Source organism: Ursus americanus, chromosome 5 (assembly GCF_024610735.1).
Source record: "Ursus americanus isolate L20-20 chromosome 5, mUrsAme1.1.p, whole genome shotgun sequence".
NCBI lineage: Eukaryota > Metazoa > Chordata > Mammalia > Carnivora > Ursidae > Ursus > Ursus americanus.
Window position 1 is genome coordinate 57237256 of NC_142131.1, and position 24739 is coordinate 57261994.

At 49.6% G+C, this 24739-nt stretch overlaps 1 protein-coding gene across 1 annotated transcript; it reads left to right on the forward strand.

The window, feature by feature from the left end:
• The first annotated feature begins 23539 nt into the window (after nucleotides 1-23539).
• On the forward strand, nucleotides 23540-24143 carry TIFAB (TIFA inhibitor). Its single transcript, XM_045795029.2, is given in 1 exon segment — nucleotides 23540-24143. A coding segment is annotated over 1 exon segment (594 nt). The 5' UTR covers nucleotides 23540-23549.
• The last annotated feature ends 596 nt before the right edge of the window (nucleotides 24144-24739 follow it).

The window sequence follows — 24739 nt, forward strand, 5'->3', positions numbered from 1 at the left end:
AAGACCCCATACAGCGAAAGCAACCTTGAAAAAGAAGAACAAAGCTGGAGGCATCCATGTCCTGATGTCAAACTACATTACAAATCTATAGTAGTGGTATTGGCATAAAAACAAACACATAGATCAATAGAACCAAAAATAAAGCCCAGAAATCAACCCATGTATATGTGGTCAATTAATTTTCAACAAAGAAATGAAGAATATACAATGGAGAAAGGTTAGTCTCTAACCTTGGGAAAACCGGACAGCCACGTACAAAAGAATGAAACTTGGACCACTATCTTACACCATACACAAAACCTTAAAATGGATTAAACATTTGGATTTGACACCAAGAGCAAAGACAACAAAAGCAAAAATAAAACAAGTGGGACTACATCAAACTGAAAAGCTTCTGCACAGCAAAGGGAATCATCAGCAAATGAAAAGACAACCTATGGAATGAGAGAAAATATTTGCAAAGCACATATTGATAAAGGGTTAATCTCCAAAACATACAAGGTACTCTTACGACACAATAGCAAAAAGCCAAATAACCCAACTTAAAAACGGGCAAAGGACCCAAACAGATATTTTTCCAAAGAAGACATACACATGGCCAACAGGTCCATGAAAAGATTGTCAATGTCATTAATCAGGGAAACGCAAATCAAAACCACAATGAGATGTCACTTCCTATCTGTTAGGATGTATATTATCAAAAAGACAAGAGAGGGGTGCCTAGGTGGCTCAGTCATTAGGCATCTGCCTTCGGCTTAGGGCGTGATCCCGGAGTCCTGGGATCGAGCCCCGCATCAGGCTCCTCCACTGGGAGCCTGCTTCTTCCTCTCCCACTCCCCCTGCTTGTGTTCCCTCTCTCGCTGGCTGTCTCTCTCTCCATCAAATAAATAAATAAAATCTTTATTTAAAAAAAAAGACAAGAGGGGGCGCCTGGGTGGCACAGCGGTTAAGCGTCTGCCTTCGGCTCAGGGCGTGATCCCGGCATTCTGGGATCGAGCCCCACATCAGGCTCCTCTGAGAGCCTGCTTCTTCCTCTCCCACTCCCCCTGCTTGTGTTCCCTCTCTCGCTGGCTGTCTCTATCTCTGTCGAATAAATAAATAAAATCTTAAAAAAAAAAAAAAAGACAAGAGATAACAATGCTGGCAAGAATGTGGAGAAGATGGGGCGCCTGGGTGGCACAGCGGTTAAGCGTCTGCCTTCGGCTCAGGGCGTGATCCCGGCGTTATGGGATCGAGCCCCACATCAGGCTCTTCTGCTAGGAGCCTGCTTCTTCCTCTCCCACTCCCCCTGCTTGTGTTCCCTCTCTCGCTGGCTGTCTCTATCTCTGTCAAATAAATAAATAAAATCTTTAAAAAAAAAAAAAAAGAATGTGGAGAAGAAGGAACCCTTGTGCACTGTTGATAGCAATGTCCGTTGGTGCAGCCACACTAAAAACAGTGTGAAGGTTCCTGAAGAAATTAAAAATAGAACTACCCTATGATCCAGCAATCCCACTTCGGCGTCTATATGCAAAGGAGAATAAATCACTATCTCGAAGAGATATCTATACCCCTGAGTTCACTGCAACATTATTCACAATAGCCAAGGTAAGAAAGCAACCTAAGTGTCCTTCAACAAATGAATGAAGAAAGAAAATGTGATACACACACACACACACACACACACACACACACACACACACACACAGAGGAATATTATTCAGCCTCAAAAAATCTTGCCATTTACGATAACATGGATGAACCCAGACGGCATTATGCTAAGTGAAATAAGCCAGACTGAGAAGGACAAATACTGCATAGTATCACCTACCTTTGAAATCTAAAAAGGAAAAGAAGAAAGAAAGTTGAACTCGTAGAAACAGAGTAGAATAGTAGAATGGTGCTTGTCAGGGCCTAAGCGGTGGGAGAAATTAAAGAGGCTGTTAAAAGTGTACAAGTTTTCGGGGCGCCTGGGTGACACAGCGGTTAAGCGTCTGCCTTCGGCTCAGGGCGTGATCCCGGCATTGTGGGATCGAGCCCCATGTCAGGCTCCTCCGCTGGGAGCCTGCTTCTTCCTCTCCCACTCCCCCTGCTTGTGTTCCCTCTCTCGCTGGCTGTCTCTATCTCTGTCGAATAAATAAATTTTAAAAAAATCTTTACAATAAAAAAAAAAGTATACAAGTTTTCAGTTGTAAGGTGAATAATGTCTAGGAATCTAAGATATAAAATTATACATTAGAGTTGATAAACCCATATTATGTAATTGAAATTTACCAAGAGAGTAGAACTTCATTGTTCTTACCAAAAAGAATACAAAAGGAATAAAAAGTAAATATGCGAAGTGACGGATGTGTTGATAAACTCGGTGGTGGGAAGTCTTCCACAATGTGTCTCTAATCATCACTTGGTATACACTCTAAATAGGTTACAATGAAATCCCATTGTCAATTATACCTCAATAAAGCTGAAATTAAATATGTGAATGAAATCACAATCTCATTTCATGTTAACGTATAACATTTTCAATGAAAAAGAGCTTTGTTTTCTGAAACAATAATCAGTGAGAAGGGTGACACTGCTTTACGAGGTGGCAAATCTTTACTATCCGGCTTAAGAGAAGCCAACTAGATTCACATATCTGCTTCTGCATTCAAGTTGGTCTGATACGATTTTGAACTATATGCAAATGCAATCTCATGTGAATATGTAGCTTGAAAACAAAGACCTTTGCAGACTCCATGTGAGGGTCTCGGCCCCCTTCCCCTCAGGGTTCTTTGAATATACTTTGAGAACCACTGGGCTAGAGGTGCCTTTACCCTAACTACTTCAGTGTGCGTTTCCTAAGAAAAGAACACTTAAAAACAAAATCTCAGGATAATTTTCAAAATCAGGAAACTTAATATTGATGTACGCTAATATCGAATGTCCGATTTGTATTCAGATTCCCCAAGTTGTCCCAATAATGTTCTATTATTTTCCCCGCAGGCCAGGATCCAACCTAGAATCACACATTGCTTTTGGTTGTCAGGTCTCCTTAATTTCTTTTAAATCTAGGAGGGGTTTTTCAGCCTTTATTTTTGATGACCTTGACATCTGGGGAGAGTATAGGTCAAGTATTTTGTATCATGTCCCTCAATATAGACTCTTTTGATGTTTCCTCATTACCAGATTCAGGTCTTACTTTCTGACAGGAAAACCACAGAAGTGACGTGTGAGAAGTGAAAGGTGATTCTTCTCAATACATCAGATGAAGAGGCACTTGGTATCGAATTGTCCCAACGCTGGTGATGTTAACTTTAAGTGCTTGGTTAAGGTGATGTCTTCCAGGACTCTCCACTGCATAGTTACCATTTTTATAATTAGCAAGTAATTTGTGGGAAGATTCCTTGAGACCCTAAATATTCTGATTTGCATCAAACTTGCGCCAACAGTTTTAGTATCCATCGTTGATTTTTGCCTGTATCGAATTTTACTTAATGTTTTCTTTTATTTTTTAAGATTTTATTTATTTATTAAAGAGAGAGAGCACAGGCAGGGGAATGGTGAGGGGAGGGGAGAAGCAGAATCCCTGTGGAGCAGGGATCCCAACGTGGGGTTTGATCCCAGGACTGGAGATCTTGACCTGAGCCGAAGGCAGACACTTAACTGAGCCACCCAGGTGCCCCTACTTACTGTTTGCTAACTCCACCATTTCTTCCCCATTCATTAGTTGGCACTATAGTGTAAGGAAACGTTTCTCTTTCCCCCCATTTATTCATTCACCTTTTGATTCATTCATTCATGCATTCATTTTTACCATATTGGACTCATGGATTCCTATTTAATTCAATGGGTATAATCTTTTACTATCATTATTTGTTTTGATGTTCAAATTGTTCCAGGTAGGACTTGGGGGAGCCTCTTCCAACTGGCTTCTAGACATTTCGATTTGTCTCTGTTGTTCTTTCTGGCGTAAACAGATGTCTCATGCTCATCTGGTACTTTTCCTGCTCTAGCCATCCAATGAGCCCTGGTTCTTTTTTAGTGAAGAATGGTATTTAGCAACCAAGATCTAGATATTTAGTGTGATTACTGTAATTCTGGTTCAGCTTCTGCTTCTAGATGTTATCACTGAACAAAGCTAGGATATGCCTGTATGTGTGTACATATGTATATTTGTTCATATATGTATATATTACATACATTGTACGTACCGATACCTCCAATGGTACGGTTCTAATCCAACTCACAGAATTCTTGTGAGCCTTCCTCTATTCCGTATTTTTTACTCCCTTCTCCTACAGTGAGAATCTCTCAACATTATCTATGTATTTATTCATTTGCTTATTCCCACAACACAGAGAAATTGCTATACTCATACAACCATGAAAAACACATTCTAAATAGTTTAATGTTTGCACTTCCTTTTTGCCTTAAACTGAGAGTATATAGTTAAAGGACCATGTTCAAAAGTTATGTGGGTTCGTTTTCTTTTTCTTCCTTCAGTATGGTCACGTTATTCATCGGAAATACAGATTAGGTTCATTTGGGTCTACTTTTAGGATTTGCTCCATCATTGCTGATTTCATGGAGCCTGGACCCTTGACTACTAACTATGGTTACAACTCTTATTCGGGTGTGGGCCCGGGTAGCGTGGGGCTTTTGGACATAGTGCTGTGCTTTTGAACTCACAGTTTCTGGGTTTTTCCTAATCCCATGATAATACATATTTTCATCCTGATTTACATTTCTGGGACACTGCCCAGCAGTCTTTTATACACTTAGCAGCTACAAATGCTCTTCCCCCCTTCCAAACTGGTCCTGCTCCTGGTCTTTGTGACGCCGTACCTGTATGCAGACATCCCCTATCTGCTCTCTCGGGCATCAGGCCATGGAAGGCCCAGTGAAGGCCCACTCCTCCAAGCTATCAGGATGGCATGCTGGGCCCCAGGGGGTCATCTTCTGATTGCCAAGTGTCACCCAGAATGCCTCCTGTTGTAGCGAATGCCCTTCTGCTCCTGCCTCAGCTTCTCTGAGGGGAGACCTGGAGTGAGTTTTAGCGTACGCTGAACCAAGTCTTCCTACTCAGTGGAGCCCTGGGGGGGAGCAGGACCCTGGAAGAGCCCTGGGATCATGACCTAGAGCAAAGCACCTTGGTTTCTCTGTGAGGAGTCCCTCCAAGAGGGGCACAAGCAGTGGGCTTTGGACGTGAGGAATGAGGGCTTAGATCTGAAGCAGAACCCCCTGTCCTATAAGGCTAGATACTTCTGCTGTCACCAGCCCTTGTCAGGACACCCCCCCCCCCCGCCACCCCACCGCCATCACTCCCCTTGCTTCTCTCCGCTGGACCCTACAGGCAGAATTCAATCCAGAGTAGGGAAACTTAAAATTGGATGTCAAATATTATTATCTCATGGCTCAACAGAATAGCCCCATCACCAGGGGCCTCTAAAGCCCTCTTGTTTCTTTGTTGTTTCTTAGCCGCCACATTCAGCTCCAGGATTTGGTCAAGGTTTCAAGGCTTCAAACCCTTCCTTTGCCTGGGCTATGAGGCATGCAGAGGCCCAAGCTGCCAGCTGCCACCTGGGGCTCGTGAGGTTTGGTAAGTCCAGTTTGGGTGTTGAATGCCTTGTCACCGAGAGATTCTGCTCTGTCAACTTGCTGCTCCCCCAGTCCCTGCCAACACACGCTCTCCTTGGATCCCTAGCCCACGGAATGGAATCGCTGACCTCGCTGTCAGATCACGGCGGCCTGACACTGTGGCCGCGAGTGGCGGATGCTGCCGAGTCCCAGCGTTCCGGGCAGTCTGTTTCCACTTGAGGACAGTGAGGGCAAGTTTAGCTCTTGTTACCAGACACACCTCGCTCTGTGTGCACGTCTAACGAGGCAGCACATACACGCACGTGCACACGCAAGCTGTTAGACCGCGGACACGCTGCAGCTTTCCAACAAGAGAGGATTTCAAGGGTGTATTTTTATAAGGAAGAAATGACATAAGCATCCCTCTTTGTTATTTAAATTTCATGAAAATCAACTATAGATGGTGTGTAATTGAGCACAAAATAGGTCCCAGAATATATTCTGAAATAACGGGAGCTCTTTTATCGGGTTATATATGAAGAAAAAAAAGTCAAAGAAAAGCAAAATCTCCATGCAAAATAATGAACTATTTGAAGGGAGAGAAAAAAAAAAAAAAAGCGAGAGACTGGGGATCAAGCACAGCTGGGAGAGTATTCAAGGGGCCGGTTTTGAGAGTCACTCTGGAGTGGGGGTTACAGACGGTGTGGGTTGTGGTCATTACTGGTTGACTCGGGCACAGAGGCAGGGCTGTAAACAGAACTGTGACCAGGAGACAGAGCCAGGCAAGCGCAAGCCTGGGAGCGCCTCAAGGTGGGCCAGGTGACCCAGGTCCTGTATGAGGAAAGAAGGAGCTGCAGGTCCTGAGAGGACACGTCCCCCCGCCTACCCTCTGTACTCTGTACCCGGTGGCCCCCAGAAGCAGTGTGCCGCTGGGGTCAGGCACCCAGGGGATAGACAGAGCTGGCCTGGGGCATGTGGTCCGGAGCTGGCCTGACTCAGGAAGAGCGCGGCACGGATGTGGTCACTCACAAGCCCCCTCTCCATCACCGGCCCAGTGGCCCCCAAGTACCCCACTCCCCGTCACAGCCACACAGCTTCTCCTCTGCCACCCACCCGGAGTACACTTAGACCTCAGACTCTCCTTCCCTGAACTTCCAGGTTCCTATCTGCCTAACAGAAAAGACAATGTCTTCAAAAAGGCTTGTGGTGAAGATAGGATACAGGGCCTAGTACAGTGCCGGCCGCAGGAGACGAGGTGAATGTAGGCTACTATTTCCTCTTTCTGCCAGCCCGATCCCCTCCACTCAGTCCCTTACGCCCTGTTTTCCTCTGCAGGCTACCATCCCAGCTGCCCTGCAGCTCAACCTCTCCTCAAGGCCAGGTGCAGCTCTGAGCCCTAAGGCGACAGCAGCTTCAGAGAAGGTGCCAGGAGTGCCACAAAGGAGCCAAAAAGTCCCCAGGAGATGATCGCACTGCTGCTATTGGCACTGCTGGGGCTGCTGCCATGCCACATAGCCTCCAGAATGCCCTCATCTGAGCTCCCTCATTTCTTGGGCACCGACTGTGTGCCTGGTGGTGCCTGGCCCCAAATATTCCCTCAGGCACAGCCTATGAGAACACTAACTCCAGCCCTCTCCCCAGGCGGTGCAAAGCCACTAGCCCAGGAGTTCAGTGTTCCCCTAACTCCCAAGTTCCTGCCAAGGCCCCTACTGTCCTGCTGGTGGTCACACTGAGTTGCAGTGGCCTTATCTGTCCTCCTCATTGGACCATGGACACTGAACACTGAGCACACAGCACAGGCCCTGATACTCCACCGCTGTCACATTAGTGTCTGTTAAAAGAACAGTGAGGAGGTGGCTGGTCCCCTGAAGGCTTGCGACTCCGGATGACTCTGGGACCACTAGTAGGCGGACCTGGGGATCGCGAGCCTGGAGCAGGGAGCAGGGTCCGAGCGCCATCTACAGGCAGCTTCCCAGACTGTCAGGGAAGAGCTGACCGAGCCGGGAGGACCCCGGGCACCTGCAGGCCCGCCCCTACCGCCCCAACCTCGATTTGTGACGCTTCTCCGGAGCCCACGCTCCCAACACTCTGCACGCTGCCTCACAATCACCAGCAAATGCGGTCTCCTCGTTGAGAAAAGCAAAGTAAGTTCCGGGAGTGAGGAGGAAGTCTTGGGTTGCTTTGAGAATATCCGGGAAGGGCTTCTCTTCCACCAGCTTCTCCTGGGCAGGAGTTACCAAGAAACTCTCCTCCGGGGAAGGCTGACTGCAGTTACTGCAGAGCTGAGGTAAGGGTCTGCGGCCTAGAAGACTAGCAGGCTTTGGGGTCAACAGACCCAGCTCTGCTACTTCCTAGCTGTGGGATTAAGGGCATGGGACTTACTTTCTCAGGGCTTCTGTGTCCCCCCTGAAAAACAAGCTCCAGGATCATGGGGTTACGGTGAAGATGAAAATCACAACTGTAACCCAGATGCCCAGACACCCACTGTTCCCAAGGGTCAGGCTTATCTTTCGTGCCCAAATAACACAAGAGACTCAGGCTTCGCCCTACTTGGTGGTAGTATGGCCAGCTTTTAGCAGGTGCCCTCCCCCTCCCCCCCAGCGTTTCTGGGAGTCTGCAGGTTGAATTTGCCCTTCCCTCAAATCCTAGCTGCCGCTGCTCCTTGACTGACTCGCACCCCCCCTCCTTTCCTCTGGTGACCTCTTGCCACCTCAGAACAAACTTTCCCAGGTCCTGCTGATCTCCAGACCTCCTCACCCCAAACGTGGCCAGAGATGCTCCCCCAACACCCCAAAACCCAACAGGACCAGGCTTGCCTGAGAGAACAACGGGCACGACAGAGCCTGCTGGAAAAGCCTGGACTAGCTCCTAGGAGTGACCAGGCTCTAAGTCCTAAAGCCAGACTGGCCCCAGGTTCCTCTTGACCCACTCTCTCTGGGGCCCCTGGCCAGCACCTCCTCCACAAGGGACAGCCTGGTCATGTTGCGCTCCCCTAGTTCCAGAAACATCTAGCTCTCTGAGTCCCTGAGAGGAACATTGTTTCCTTTATATCTCTGCAAGCAAACCAGCCAGAGACACGGTTCTACCCCGAACGGAGACCACCTTTCACGTGATTATACAAAACAACGCTCTCAAGTATTTTTATTTTGTTGCCTGGAAGCTCTCCATCCCAAAACAGCATCTTGGTTTTTTCTATATGAAATCAAATGTCCTGTTTATTACTTCTTTCCCCTTTTCAGAAAACAAAACAATAGCTGGCTCTCAAAGTTGTCTCCCAAAGAAACTGAAAATCAACTAACAACCGTTAACATTTTTCTGTGTGTTTCTAGTCTGAGACCCTGCTGTAAGCCCTTTGACTGTTTTAGCTCTTTAAGTCTTCACAAGCATGCTGAAAGGCAATCACCATTTTGTCTCTATTTTGTAGTGGAGGAAAAGGAGGGAATATGGCTCTGTGGATACCTTTCAGCCCAGTAACACTGATTTCGGACTTCTGGCTTCCAGAACAGCATGGACATAGAGTCTATGATAGTTTGTTGCAACAGCTCTGAGAAGTGACTATCCCAACCCACCAGTTCACGACTGAACCCTCAGGGCCAAAGCCAGCGCCCGACACACAGCAGATCTTCGATAAGTATGTGCTAAATTACTGAATGAAAGAAACTACACCTAAACCAAACTATCAGAAAAATTAATGGGATGGAAAAAAAAAATGAAGCAGGCAAACATTAACTGAAAGAAATACGGTACAACTATATTATGAGCAGAGCAGTTAGTAAGGCAAAGGAGCACGACTGGGGATTGTGTAGGCACCCAATAGCATGATCTCGAAATAGATACAGCAAGATGCGACTGAATTAAAAGGATCGAAAGGGAAAGGAGCTGAGAACAATCATAGTAGGAGATTGTATTGTTCTTCTCAAACATGGATGGGTCAAATGGCAAATGAATAAGGTGGTAGATTTGAATATCACAATTAGAAGCTGGGTCTTATAAATGAATGAATGGAGAGGAAAGGCTGAAGTCAGGCCAAGGTTCAGAGAGGAGAGGAGAGGCTGCAGGGCCACTTGGGACCTGGGGATGAAGCTGGGCCAGAAATCAGAACAAAGGAGGGGTAACAAAATGCAAGAGGCAAGGGGCAAGCTTTGGAGAGAGAAGTGGTGGGGGTCTGAGCATCTCAGTTCATGACCGTGTTCATAGCCCGCTCTATCGCTGACGAGCTCTGTGACTTTAGGCAAGTGAGGGAACCTCTCCAAACCTGTTTCCTCCGCCATAAGATGGGCGTCACAGAGGGACATAATATAGTCATCAAGAGGGTTAAATGAGATAATGAATGTAGTAAGCACTCAGTAAGTGGCAGCCCTTCCTAGCTTTTGAGACCGGGATGAATTACATAAGCAGGGGGAAAGGTGGGTTTGCCTGCTCTGAAGGTCTTCCTCCAGCCACCAGCCAGTTTCCCTCCAGTATTTTCCCTGAGAGACACCTGATCTGAGTTCTGATGAGCATCTCCCCATTTCCTGCCTGGACTCTTGGGGAGACACTGTATTGCTCCCTTCCGCTCCCAAGGTCCAGGTCCGGCTTTCCTGAGGGGTCCCTCCTAGCCCACAGAGCATCTTTATCTGGAGGCAGGTTATGGGGTAGTTGAGGTCACAGACTTTAAAGACATTATACGAATCATCGGTGTGACTTTGGATGAGTGACTTAACTCCTCTGTTCCCGAGTTTTCCCCATTGGTAAAATGAGGGTAATAATGGCCCCTGCTTTATAGGCCTATTGAAGAAATCAAATTAATTGATATGTGTAAAGTACTCCCAGCAGTTCTGCCACACAGTATCACAGGTGCCTGAGAGTTAGGACAGCCTCCCTTGGGGCTCCGTGGGGGACTCGATCCTCCCCACCCCCCAGGTAAATCATCATAACCAGTTTGAATGCTGATGCAGCTGTGTGTTTGCAATACTTAAATAAGAGTCCTGACAGTCATGCCACTGACAACAGAAAACACTGAAAATGAATGAAACATTGTGTTCTTGATTTTTTAAAATGCTCTTGTTGGGGGAGAAACATTCAGTTCATACCAAAACATCCTACAGGCCCTTGAACTTGTGGAGTACAGAATGAAAGGGGGTGGGGGGTGGGCAAGATGCAGTTCTGCTCCCTCACATCTCCAGGCACCTCTCCAGCTGCATGAAGACAGACGGGGTTAACGCCGCTGAGAGGGAGAGGAAGTGAGGCAGGGGGAGTTCTGGCCCCAACACAGGAGGGACTCTGCTAGGGTCCCAGGGAGCTCACTGAGTATGGGACAGCCTGCCCCACTCAGCAACCTGTCCTCCAAATGTACAGGCAGGAATCCAGCAATCGTGCTTCTTGATATTTACTTACATGAGTTGAAAACTTAGGTCCACACAAAAACCTGCTCGTGGAGATCCCTAGCAGCTGTACTCATAATGGCCAAAAATTGGAAGCAACCAAGACGCTCTTGAGCGGGCGAATGAGTAAGAAAGCTGTGGTGCGTTCACACAATGGGATGGTATTCAGCACTGACAGGAACTGCGCCATCAAGCCGCAAAGAAACGTAGAGGAGCCTTAAACGTATATTACTAAGTGAAAGAAGCCGATCGGAAAAGCCATGTACTGTGTGATTCCAACTATATGATGTTCTGGAAAAGGCAAAACTGCAGAGACAGTAAAAAGATCTGTGGTCGCCAGGGTTTATAGGCAAGAGAGGTGTAAATTGGCAGAGCACAGAATTTTTAGGGCAGTGAAACTATACTGCATGATACAACAACGGTGATACCTGCCACTTTACGTTTGTCCAAACCCAGAGCGTATACAGCACCAAGCGTGAGCCCTAGTTAACCTACCGGCTTTGAGTGATGCTGACGGGTCCGTGCACGTTCCTAGATGGTAATTCATGTACCACTCTGGTGTAGGGTGTTGATGGGAAGGAGGCTGTGTTCCGGGGCAGGGCAGGGGGTGTGTGGGAACTTGCTGTATTTTCTGCTTAATTTTGCTGTGAACCTAAAAGCGTTCTAAAAATTTAAGTTTATTAAAAACATACATACAGGCAAGACCTTTACAGCGCACAAAAGTTGCCCAACAGTGCCCCCTAGCACCCGCGAACTATAAACTTGCTTAGAGTAGTGCTTGGAGATTAAGGATCAGAGAGCAAAGGACTGGGAAAGGTTTTGCTTCTGTGAACCACGCTTATCCGTACTTGTGCATATAAGGGTTAGAGGGACAGCTAAGGGAGGGAAGGAAAGGTAAGTTGAGGCTGGCATTTGCCAAGCCCTGGCCCTGGGGTGGTAGCCAGGTTCCCAGGTTTCTGGGCAGGCCAGAACCTGGCTTGTACTAAACGCTCACAAAGCCCGGGCCAAGTTGGAAGGGGCAGCCCCTGGGCTTTGTTTACAGTGTTGGAGGCATCCCATGGTCTGCGGCAAGCCTGTCTGCAGTGGGGTTTACCTCCGCATGACCAAGGGGGGTCCAACTAGGTCCAAGACCAGCCTGAGGGTATAAGGAGGGCTTCCTCGAGCAGATGATGCCAAGGGTGGGTCTTGAAGAAACAGCAGGAGTTGGCTGAGTTAATAAGGAGGAGTGGGTGTCTCAAGACTGGAGGGGAAGAGCCAGGAGGAGTTGTGAGGACCACAGTGGTCCTGGGCCTCAAGTGGAAACCTCGGTCTTTGTGCAGATGGGCCCGGAGGGGAGGAGGTGTCCATCCCAGTGACAGGTCTGTTGGCAGCAGGCAGAGAAGCGGACAGGCAGAGGACAATGTTTATGTAGCAGCATGGACACTCTGAGTCAATGGCCACCAGACGGGAATAGCCACGCACTAGGCCACTGGGTCACAACTTTGCCAGGCCCCGTTGGTGATTTACGCTTCATGAGGTGACACGGTCCCAGGGAGCCTCTGGAAAACCGCTTGGAGAGAGAGCTCTGTTGGCAGGATTTCTCATTTTCTCATCACTTTTCCATTTTCATGATAGAGTGCCCCCCTGGGGCCAAGGGAAAGGGAAAATGCTTTTTATATTATATGAGTGGCCATGTGGAAAAGACATATTTCCCACGACATTCGGTTCAGAATGAAGACGCACATTTGTAAAGCATATGTGAAAAATGTCATGCATGAAGGGTATGAAATATTTGTTGTCGTGGCTGGGGCTAGTTTTGTGAAATATCATAGGACAGGGAGAACAATTTTAAGAGTGAAAAACCCCTGGGGAGAATGCGAGCTGCTGGTCTTAAAGACACCTTCACAAAGCAAGGTACCAGACGGTGTTTGCGAACAAGGAGGGCAGAGCGAGGCTGTATATTCATGTTTGCTTGTGCTTGCAGAAAGAATATCTGGAAGGACGCACAGGACCCTCGTTGTAGCGGTTACCTGATGGGAGGGGAAAGAGATATTTTGCAACTCTGCTTCTTTTTATCTTTTCGGAAACTGTAAACTATGTGAATCCATTACTTTTTCAAAATGTTACATAAAAACAAGCCAAACAAGAAGCCATTCACTCCGTGAGCCGGCATCTCAGAACTGAACTAGAACTTTCAGAGAAATATTGCATAGTTTGTCGGGAAAAATATCTCCGAAACTCAACTTCCTCCGTCTAGCCGTGAACCCCGAGCAAGTCCTCTGGGTTTGGAACCATCCAGACTTTACAGCTGGTTGCTGCAGCCCCTTTCTCTGATGGTCCCCGGGGGCAGTGACTACACGTGCTTTATGAGGGGCTGTGGTTGTACCCTAATAAATAGGACATTGCACAGGGCAGCAGAGACAGGAAAACAAGCTGAGTGATGAAGGCTGACATGCTGCATCAACCAGCCTCTGGGGCTTTGACAGGGTCAAGGGAGAGATTGGAGGGGAAGAGCCAGGAGGAGCTGTGAGCAATGATGAGAGCAGAACCCCGGGAGCTTATGCAGCCTGCTCCTTCTCCTGTGGTTCTCCTGACATCGGCTCTGAAACTTCTGAGTGAGCCTTTGTTTGTGCAGGGCCCCCTCTTGGGACACCTGCTCCTCCTTCTTAAATTAGCCAACGCCTGCTGTTTCTTCAAGATGCACCCTTGGCATCATCTGCTTGAGGAAGCCCTCCTTAGACCCCAAGGCTGGTTCTTGGACCTTGTTGGAACACCCTTGGTCTCATGCTTCTGGGTCCATCTGGCTGGTACTCGTTTGAGAGCCTGTCTCCTGCGCTAGCCTGGATCTCCATGAGGGTGGGGGGTTGTCTCCTGTGTTTGGCTAGTGCAGAGCCCACCCAGGGCTGGGCGCAGAGGAGCCAGTTCCCACTGGTTCAGCCTCTTCCTTTGGAAGACATCCAGGGGTCCCACTTGGAGACACAAACAAGCTGGAACTTGGCTCCGGAGCCATGCTGGGGTTGGGTCCTGAAGAGGGCAGGTCTGCTAAGCTTCTGTTCTGTTCTGTGTGCGGAGACAGCTCTTAGTACCTACGGATTCAGAGCACATGTGCACATGGTGGGGGGTGAGCTCCAAAGCCTAGGGATCCTACTGCCAAGGCCCCCACTCCCTGGAAGTTTCCACGGTCTCATTTTTTTGGTCCCAGATTGAAACGCAGGTCAGGTGGGATCTGTCACCTACTCCAGAGTGGGTTTTCTGAATGTCACTGGTTTTGAAATTCCAATCGGTATTAAACTGGTAAAGGAGAATTAAAAGCAGACAATTTAATTTCACAAAACAAATCCACAGAAATTGCTGGAGGGCCTTTCCTTTGTTTTGGCAAAATCCAGCCAGATTGCACTAGCCATGGTGATGGTAGCTTCCGGAGGCAGCATCCAAGGCTCACAGCCTCAGAGCTGAGCTGGGCAATTTTTTCTTGGCACCAGAAGTCTCCGTGAGGTAGCATCCTTCCCAGGAAATGTGGGTCCTCCTACAGATCACAATGACCATTCCAAACGCAGGAGATGACTTGAGACAGTAGGGGTACTAGGAGCGAGTGGACACCCAGTGTGGGCAGCTCTGGCCCTTTGGATTCCCACTTCCCGTGGGGACCCATTTTCCTTGTGGGTATGAACCAACAGTTTAAAGAATCAACCTTCTAGGAAGAGTTTTATTATGGCCAAATGCAAAACTTTTGCAATGCTTTGAACCTCTGGGTTTCTCTGTCTATTTACTGAGGGCTCAGGATTTGGCTCATGGGCTCTGATTCTAGGGCCCAAACCCATGAAAACAGGTACACAGTGGAGGCTGTCTGGCTTCAGCTTTGTTTAGAAGCCCATGGTGACAAAAACAGAGTACTAACACTTGCCCTTAAAACCTGTGATGCCAGAAACATCAGGAAAGAACCGAGAGCCAGGGCATAGGAGCCAGTTTATGGGCAGGAAATGATGGACTCGGGTGCCTGGCAACTCACAGCCGGGATGAGTCATCGATCTTCCCACTAACACCTCCATGAGATTCATATGGTTAGAAACAAACCCGTACTGCTGCCAGTGTGCTGTGTTATTTTAAATGAGGAGTATTTCTATGCAACAATATAAAGATGGAAACACAGAATTAACAAAAACTACAAGATGAATTTGAGTGTTTTGTTTTGTATTGTTATCAAGGTATATAAAATATTTTATTCAACCTGATATGGTCAAATATGGTACATTGCCACCACTAATCATAAATCTTATCTTTAAATAATTCTTTGTAGGAAAACTGCATATCCACGTGAATTTGGACCCTGACCTTAGATGGTATACAAAAATGCTCTCAAAATGGATTACAGACCTCAACGTAAGACCTGAAACTCCACAACTCTTAGAGGAAAAGTATTCTGATACTGGATTTTGCAATGATGACTTTGATATGACACTAAAAACACAGGCAAAGAGTAAAAATAGGTACATTGGATGACATCAAAATTTAACACTGCATCAAAGGATCAATTAACAGAGAGAAACAGCAATCCATGGAATCGGAGAGAGTATTGGTAAATCCTATATCTGATAAGGGGTTAATATTCAGAATATATAAAGAATGTCTACGACTTAATAACAGGAAAACAACTCAATTTAAACGTGGGCAAAAGACTTAAGTGGACATTTCTTTCCAGAAGATATACAAATGGTCAACAGCACATGAAGAGATACTCAATATCACTCATCATCAGGGAAATGCAAATCAAAACCACAATGAGATCTCACCTCACATTCATTAGGCTACTGTTTAAAAGAAAATCCAGAAAATAATAAATGTTGGCAACGGTATGGAGAAGTTGGAAACTTGTATGTTGTTGGCGGGGGAGGGGTAGAATGTAAAATGGTGCAGCCACTATGGCCACCATGGAGTTGCTCAAAATATTAACCATAAAATTACCACGTGACCCAGCAATTCCACTTCTGAGTATATAGGCAAAGGAGTTGAAAGCGAGGAATCAAACAGATATTTCTACAGCATATTCACGGTAGCATCATTCACAGTAGCCAAAAGGGGGAAGGAAGAAACTCAAGTGTCCATTGACTGTTGAATGGATAGACAAAACATGGTGCATACAACACAGTAATACAATGGGGGATTGTTCAGCCTTAAAAAGGAATGAAATTCTGACACATATGATAACATGGTTGAACCTTAAGGAGATGGTGTTAAGGGAAATAAACCAGTGACCAAAGGACAAATACTGCCTGATTCCACTTATGAAGTATCTAGAGTCGTCATAGAAACAAGGAGAATGATGGTTGCCAGGGCCTGGAAAGAGGGGGAGATGGGGAGTTTTCTAATTGGTTTAGAATTTCAGTTCCGCAATGAAAAGGCTCTGAGATGAGTTGCATGACACTGTGAATACACTGAACACGATGAACTGTACATTTACAACAGCGAAAACGGTAAATTTTATGTAGTGTACGTTTTACCACAGTTGAAAGACAGATAACTATTTGCAGAGGGAGAGCTGGTTTCCCTCCCTCCTGTTGCTATCAGATCTGCACCGAGTGTTTCTAGGCACCAGGAACTACCTAAATTCCCGCACAGAGGGTTTTTTTCATGGTATGTTAAAAGTCTGCCTTTGAAGACACGCTAATTTCAAAATACACTTTATTCCTAAACTTTAGTTAAAAGTATTTATGCTAGGCTTTTACCTCACTTAATTAAAAACAAAAAGGCCATGTTTGATGTGTGTTACGCTGGGTTTGAGGCCATCTTTCCTAGCCAGATGCACCCTCTAGATGGGAGCAAGCTGTGTTTCTTCCATACTGGTTCTTGACTGCAACAGAAAGCAGCCCCCAGGCAAATCCTTCCCACCAGGCGAAAGCTGCCCCCTCGTAAAAGGTTAAATGAAGATGATGGCTATAGGGCACACCTGATAATTCCTGCTCTCCAGCTGAGGACACTGAGGCCAGGAAGGAAAGGAAAAGTGACTTGCCCCAAAGTACGTCCACAGCAAGGGCAAGGCTGGCTCCGGGCGAGGGCTCCCTCCCTGCCCTGTGGCCCTCTGCTGTTCTGGATGCTGTGGGTGAAGGAGGAGGCAGTGCCCGCTGGCCCAGACCAGGCCGCCTCCTCCTTCCCCAAGCTCCTGCTCCCCAGGCAACCTAAGGGATGGCCCTTCAGCTCAAAGGGGAAAAAAGGAGGTCAGAAGCATAAAGTAACTTCTGGGCTTACTGGCACCGTGTCCGTGTGGCCTGACCACCCCACCAGACGGTAAGAGCCAAGAAGGCCTCAGAATTCCAGGCACCCATCCCCAGACCTGCCTCAGGCATTGCTCAGGGCTCCAGGACTTAGCCCTTAAGTAAATCCTTATTATCGGATTTAGCAATAAGTAAAACACGTACATTAAGCATTGAGCACAATCATGAATTAGGCTTCCCCGCGACCCCAGAATAGGGGAGGGTGGGACAGAACAGCAGCAGTTCCTGAACGCCGCCTTCCCGCCGTTTCTGGCTCCTCTGCAGGTGGAGGCCGCCAGAGTCATGCTGGCCAGCCCAGCCTCCACATGGAGGCCCAGCCAGCACTCTGGAGGGAACACAGAGGGAGCAAGCAATCAGGGCCCCCTGATAGCCATTTGCTTCCCACCGGAGCTAAGGCCAAGAGACGAGCAGGTCAAACACTGAGATCACCCTGAGAGGGCTCAGTAAATGGTAACTTTTCGGACTGACCGTTACCTTGCAGTTATCATTCTTATTAGCCAAGAGCAAGGGGCTGGGTGAGGCAGAGTCATTTCCAGAAACTGGGTACTGACTCCCACCTTCCTCCACCAGGCATTGTCCCACATCCCACCCTGCAGGGTCAGCCCAAACGTCCCCTCCTCCAGGAGGCCTTCCGTGGTGTCCCCCACCCCCGACAGGTTAGATTCCCCTCTTGGAGTTCATGGTTCTGTGCACCCCCTCCCCACCCCTCAGCATCTATGTCTATGAGTTCCAGCGCTCTTTTTCTTACCTGAGAGCTCAATGAGGATGGCGAGCCATCAGTCACAATCAAAGTAACAATGGGGGCGCCTGGGTGGCTCAGTCTTTTAGGCGGCTGCCTTCGGCTCAGGCCAGGATCCCAGGGTCCTGAAAAGGTGCCCTGCTCATTTGGGAGCCTGCTTCTCCCTCTGCTGGCCGCTCCCCCTCCTTGTGCTCTCTCTCTCTCTGTCAAATAAATAAATAAAAATCTTTAAAAAATGAAGTAACAGGCATACTATGTATATCGTATGTCCAGAGTAACAATCACAACACACACAGTAACGCTCTCCGTGCTCCTCTTACCACGCATGCGCCCCTGGCCTCGGCGGTGTGCTTCGCACGCATTTCCTGTGTGGAGGCGCCCTCGTCGAAGGGCACCAGTGTTACTCCGCTTTACCGGCAAGGAAGCCTGGCTTCTCAACCTTGCGGTGCTGTGCGCTCAGTCTGTGTCCCCGGGCAGGCCACTCACCCCTCCGGAGCCCGTCTGTCCCGGGCCCTGGGCTTGGAGGCCTCCTGCGCCGGCTTCCTGCTGTGTCTCCCGCTCCACGGGTAGGTGTCTTTGCTGATGCTTGCTGTGGATTCTCCTGGGGCCATTTCAGGGCATTTTGAGTCAGAGAAGCAAGGACTCTCTCCGCTTGCCACCCCAAGCACGGGTCTCCCTCATGCTCTCCTGCCCAGCTCTCCGTGAAGGACGCCTCCATCCTTTCACCACCCTCCCCTTCCCTTCCAAGCGCAGGCCACTAGGTTTAGGGGTGCTGCCACCTGGTGGTCACAGGCCATCAGGACAGAGCGGGGTGGCGGCCACAGGCTTGGCGGACGGCAAGGGAGCCCCTCTCTGTCTGTATGGAGTGTGCTGCCTGCCGGCAGGCTGGAGCACATTTGCAGGAGGCAGGACAGCTGGACTCCAGAGAATGCCACCTAGAAGGCACGGCAGCTTCATGAGTAGGCCCAAGAGCGCTGCAAAATGGGTCCGAGTCCTAGTTCTGCCGCTTCTCAGACGTGAGACCTTGGGCTAGTCGACTGAGCCCTGTGAGCCTCAGCTTCTTCAACTGCCAAATAGGTAACATCGTCCCCCTGTGTTGGGGTCACATGCCCCACCCATAACCTGGAGATTCTTCCCAGAGCACCCCTTTAACTTCATTATCATTTAAAATGAAATTTATGCTAATTCATGCAAATGAGGTATTCAACTTCAAATGATGTTCAGTTTAAGCAAAACCTGGGGCGTTCTGGGAATCTGGGGTTTGTGCAAGCTGTCCGGCTGCTCCACCAGCCCCTCTCTGCCAGATGTGTCTTTAGCTCTCCTGCTGTTAAGGGTTCTACCACGAGCAGCTCTCATGCACCAGCTTCTTAACCCCGTTCTTAGCACTTGGCATGTATCTAATTTAGCCAGCATGCAACAACAAATTATCCTGATTTCGCGGAGTAGAGATCAGGTTCAGAGAAGCCGAGTAACTTGTTTGAGGTCACACACCTGCTAGAAGAAGGAACCAAGCCTCACACCAGAGTCTGTCCTACAGCAGCATCCTCGCCTGCCCACCATTATAGAAAGCTCTGGAAGCTGTAGTTCTATCCCTGAGTTTCCCAAGCAGCACACGACAGGGGCATTTGCTCACGATGTACACTCCTCAGGGTGCCAACACCAACTAAAGAAGGGTGTCCTGGTGCAGGGGGCCAAGAAGGTTAAACCAGCACCTCCACTCCCCCTGCTCTCCCTCTCCCCTCAGGGGACCACCAGCCAGTGACCAGCAGGACTTGGGCAGGACTTTCGGCTCGCCTTCAGAAGATGCAGCCCGGGCGGGACTTCCTCTTACCAGATGAATTCCCTGGCTGTTTCAGTTCTCTCTTCCTAGGAACTGCTCTGAACCAATTTACTGAGGGCACAGGGGTCATGAACACATCTCTTCTTCACACGTACTCTCCAGTGCCAGGGCTGGGAGCGTGGACCTAGCCTTCCTCTCACTGAACCATGGTTGCAGAGCATAGTAGGGACGCAGTGTCCCATCCCTACAGGAGGAAAACGAAGGTCCAGAGAGGGGATAGGACTCATCCAAGGTCACACACCAAGGGGTAGCAAAGCTCCGGCCCAGCTCCTACCTATTGCCCCCTGCCCTGGGTTCCCTGGGGGAAGGCTGACATACTGAGTGGATCCTGGTGGGGACAGGTCTCCCCCACACACCTGGCCCAGCTCTGTGCCTGCTGGAGAAGACAGACTATGGGGAGGCAGCCTGGAGTTGATGCTTGGTTCCCTCTGAGGGCAGGTACACTTCCCAGCTCTGGGGAGCTGGTTTCCTGGGGGAGCCCCAGGGGTGGTCTCACACTGGCTGGGACACACAGGGGTGGATGACTGTTTCCAGATCTTCTTATTGTCCTTCTTAGTTACTAAGCAACCAACCAGAGTCTAAATGCTCAGAAGAGAGAAAGAGGCTAGGCCCTGAATAGTTCCCAGAGGAGCTTAGCCCTCAGGGTGTGGCCTGCTGAGATCTCTGGGGCTATAAGGGTCACCCATGAGGAGTGGGTAAAGAGTAGGTATGGTGACAGTGAGGCAAATCGGGGGCACCACCCACCTGCATGCCCTCCAAGAGTCCCCAGGATAGCCTGGGTTTGATGGGAAGAAGAGAAAGGATTATAAGTTGATTTGTTCCAGGGCCTTGGGCCAGGCACTGCCCCTCTTAGGACCTCAAATGTTCCCTGTATAAGATGGACACATGTCTCTTGCCAGCTTGGTGGGTACAGTGAAGGCAGTATGAATACGCTGGTGGACTGTGAAGACTTGGGCTGCATGAAGGTTTAGCACCATGGTGACACTGGGTCACTTCCAGGATGGCCAGGGCCCACAGTGCTGGCCCAGCATCCATCTTGGACTCTTCCAGGCTGCCCCAGAAGACCAGCAGAGCCCAGGAGGGGTGGGCATAAAAGATGGCCTTTCTGCTGTCCTGCAAGAGAGGCTGCCCACCATAAGCAGCCCATTACCCCTTCCCCTGGGGCCCTGCCCTTCCTGAGATACTCCATGGATGACTCTGCGGCCCACAGCACCCTTGGTCCCTCCCAGTCTAGCCATATGCTCTCCTCACAGTTACCCACATATGGGGGTTCCCCTCTTTGACCCTCTATTCAAAATGCCTCTCTTCTCTAAGAGGCCTGGGATGCCTTCACCCCCACCCGACTGGCTGTGGAGAAGAGGAACTCTACCACCTACAGCTCTCCAGGTCCCTGGGGACAGGCCACAGACCTAGGCAGTGCTGAGACCCAGCGGGGAACCCCACCTCCCAGGGGCCTCTACCAGCAAGGATCCCAGGCTGGGGTTTTTCAACCTCTCAGCACTGGGGTTGCACTTCCGCAATGGGAAATTACACTTCTATTTTCTTTCCTGAAAGGAAAAAGGAAGAAAGCAGCGACACGGATGAATGACATGATGCATCACATCCCTGCTCCACAGCCTTAACTGCCAACCCCAGACTCACCCCGTCGCACACCCACGTGCTCCTGAGAGCCCACAGCTGCGATGTCAGGTGCAGACGGGCCCCTGGCAGTAAGGTAGGTGGAGGGCAGGGGGACTGGAGCCACAGCCAGGGGAGAGGGCCTGGTGGGGCCAGGAGCAGGGCCCCTGCGGGCTCCTTGCCAGGCACCTGAGTGTCTTCCTACTGTCTTATCCCAGAGGCAGCATCGGTAGGGCTGCTCTCTGCTTCCCCAGAAAAATTGGGGGGCCCTGGAGACTCTCTGGTGGGAGATTTCTGTCAGCTCTGGAGTGCTCAGTGGAGCAGAGAGTAACATCTCACGCCCTGTGGCAAACCCTAATTTCTGGGGGATTCTCTCAGGACCCTTGCACCGTGGGATCGGCTTCCAGAAGTGAACTCTGAATTTCTGGCCAGGCCTGAGGACTTGGGTACCCAGCTGGGCTGTCCTGGGCCCAGCTTACCTTTTGTACCTGAGAAAGAGGTTTCCTGCAGACTGGGGCCTGGATGTAGATGGAGACATGTGTATGTCTGTGCTTTAGGAAAGAGGGGAAGGTCCTCACCATTTGCTTACTTCACCCAGAAGGTAGAAGGGGCTGAGGGTCCAGGACTCAGACTACCTGTGACAGGCTTCCAGTCCCACAGCCATTGAGGACCAGGCTCTCATTTGCAGTATACCCAAGCCCGATTTCACAGGATTTCCTTGTGTGTGTGTAAGCACCTCTTCATTTAGCCACTTGGCAAATGTGCCCCCAGACAGACCTTGTGGCCAGGCCCAGTGAGCACAGGGCAATGGGACACAGGGCAGCAGGCAGCTCAGACCCCCACCTGCCCCTGGGGGACCTCAGGGACAGCGGAAGAAGCAGAGCTCAGGGAAGACAGGACAAGGACCCACATGGCTCTGGAGTGTAATGAGAAGATGGGCTGAATGGGGGTATCCAGAGGGGGTCGGAGGACAGAGAAAGGAAGAGAGCTTCATAGAGGAGGCCACATTTGAAATGGGTCTCTAGAGACAAGTGGTATTTGGGCAGAGTTTGGGATGGAAGATGCCTTTTTAACAGAGAAAACACTGTGGGCCAAAGCCTGGTGCTGGGAAAGTGTACGATTAGTCACTCAAACCCACTCATCTGTTGGTTCCCACCGAAGGCGGCGACAGGTTCAGCACCATATGGGGTTGGTGGATATGCCAGAGAGTTTATATTCCTCAAATCAATGCGGGAGCAAAGCCAACCGTTGTAAGTAGCCTTACTGCATGTGCCAGTGAGATTCTAAAGGACAAATTATCAGAGGTGGCAATGCTGGGACAGAGGATGTGTGCATTTCTCACCGTGACAGTCTTGTTACTTAGCCTCTGCAGAGCCCCTGTAGGTTCTTGAGTGAGATCTCTCAGCGCTGTCCACGTTCTTCCTCAAGATCTGCCTTCTGCCCATATAGTGAGACATTTATGCCTAAAACGCACTTGGCACAGTGCCAGGCCCATAGAAGCATTTGGAACATGCTAGCTGTTTTTATGCTTTCTCTGGGTCTCCAGGCAGCCTTTCTGGTCCCCCAGGAGCCAGCTGGGCTTCCCAATTCTGTGTCTGTCCACGATTCCTGCTGCTAGAAGCTCTGTCTCCTCCACCAGCTGGGTGTTCTGGAAATCAAGGGCTTCTTCTCCTGTTGCTTGTGCTCATTCCCAGCAGCTGGTCAGTGCCTGGCTCAGGAAAGAGCTCAGCAAGGGTTTTTTTGTGTGACTGTTGGATACAAGGAAGGTGTATCCTGTCTGCCTGTCCTTCCCTTCCCATGAAACAGGGCCAGATTGTCTCCAAATGACAGTAGACCACCCAAACCACACCATGCAAGCTGATATGCCTTATACTTTGCAAAGACAAAGATGGGCATACTTATATTACAGAAAAGAAAGCTAAAGCTCAGAGTGGTTAAGTGGTTAAGTCCTACTCACAGAGCGTGCTAGAGCTGCAGCTGAGGCTAGACCCAGCAAGGTTGACCTTCTACACCAACTCCAGCCTTGGCACCATCCTGGCTTGGACAGAATGACCATATCCACACTCGGTGCTTTGCTCTGTCTGGCTGGAAGTGGTTCAGGGTCCCTGAGCTGGGCATTCATGTCTAGGCTCAGGGAGTCATAGGGGTGTCTGGCTCCAATCACATTGTTTTGTCTGTGTTCCATCCCTCCCAGGCTCCCGTCCATGGAGAGGGCCCTCACGGTCCTGCATGTGAGCCTACATCACCCCGCCCAGAACCTGGACACCTTTGCCAACGTCCCACCACAGCTGCAGCACGACACCAGCCCGCTGCTGGTGGGCCGGGGCCCGGAGGCCCACCTCCAGCTGCAGCTCCCCCGCCTCTCCCGCCGACACCTGTCTCTGGAGCCGTACCGGGAGAAGGGCAGCACTCTGCTGACCTTCTGCCTGAAGGCCCTGAGCCGCAAGGGCTGTGTGTGGGTCAACGGGCTGACTCTGAGGTTCCTGGAGCAGGTTCCCCTGAGCATGGTCAACAGGGTCGCCTTCTCCGGCATCCAGATGGTGGTCCGCATAGAGGGAGGCACCTCCCTGGAGGCCTTTGTCTGCTGCTTCCATCTCAGCCCCTCGCCCCTGATTCACAGGCCCCAGGCTGAGGAGACTGATGAATGGGAAAGCACCTCCCACGGGCAGCCTCCCCCAAGTTCAGGGCAGTGGGCTCCGGGTCCCCGAGGCCTTCTCCATGGCCCTTCCCTGCCAAGCCCTGGAGGAGGAGGAGAACCACAGTTCTAGAAGGAACCCTCAGACACTGTGCCGTGCTAGCCCCACTGGCTGCCCAGAGCAAACCTTGGCCGTAATAGGACTTGAACTCTTGGAGCGACACCACGCGAGGTTGACAAGCAAGAGCTGCCTGGTAATAATGCACGGATTCTGCAAACACGAACAGCCTGAGGTGGGGGAGCGCCCTCCACTGTTACAGCTATGCAAGGTAATGGGAACTTCATATACTTTTAGAGGCCCTGAGGGGTTCTGAGAGCCTCTCTCAAGCCTTTCCCCACGTTTCCCTCCTCTCGTCTGCCTAGGAGTTACTTTATGTTGTTAATTTCACATAGCTCTTAAGAGCCAGAGTTTGAGGTTGCATCAGGAATGCAGGGACACATGTAACAATTACGTTTGTGGTAGCTCCGGGTTACCTTGGGCTTTCAAATACCCACAGGCACTCAGGGCTTAGGGAAGCCTGTGTTTAATAAACTGCAAGTATTTCATTAAGCTGGCATACCCAGTAGGATTCCCCGACCCCCAGATGGGCTGCATGCACGCCACGTTGTCACGCAGAGGCGGGGGCGGGAAACAGAGAAGAGGTGTAAGAGGAAATTGGAAAGGTGGGGGCTCACATTTCTGGAAAGGATGCGGGCAGA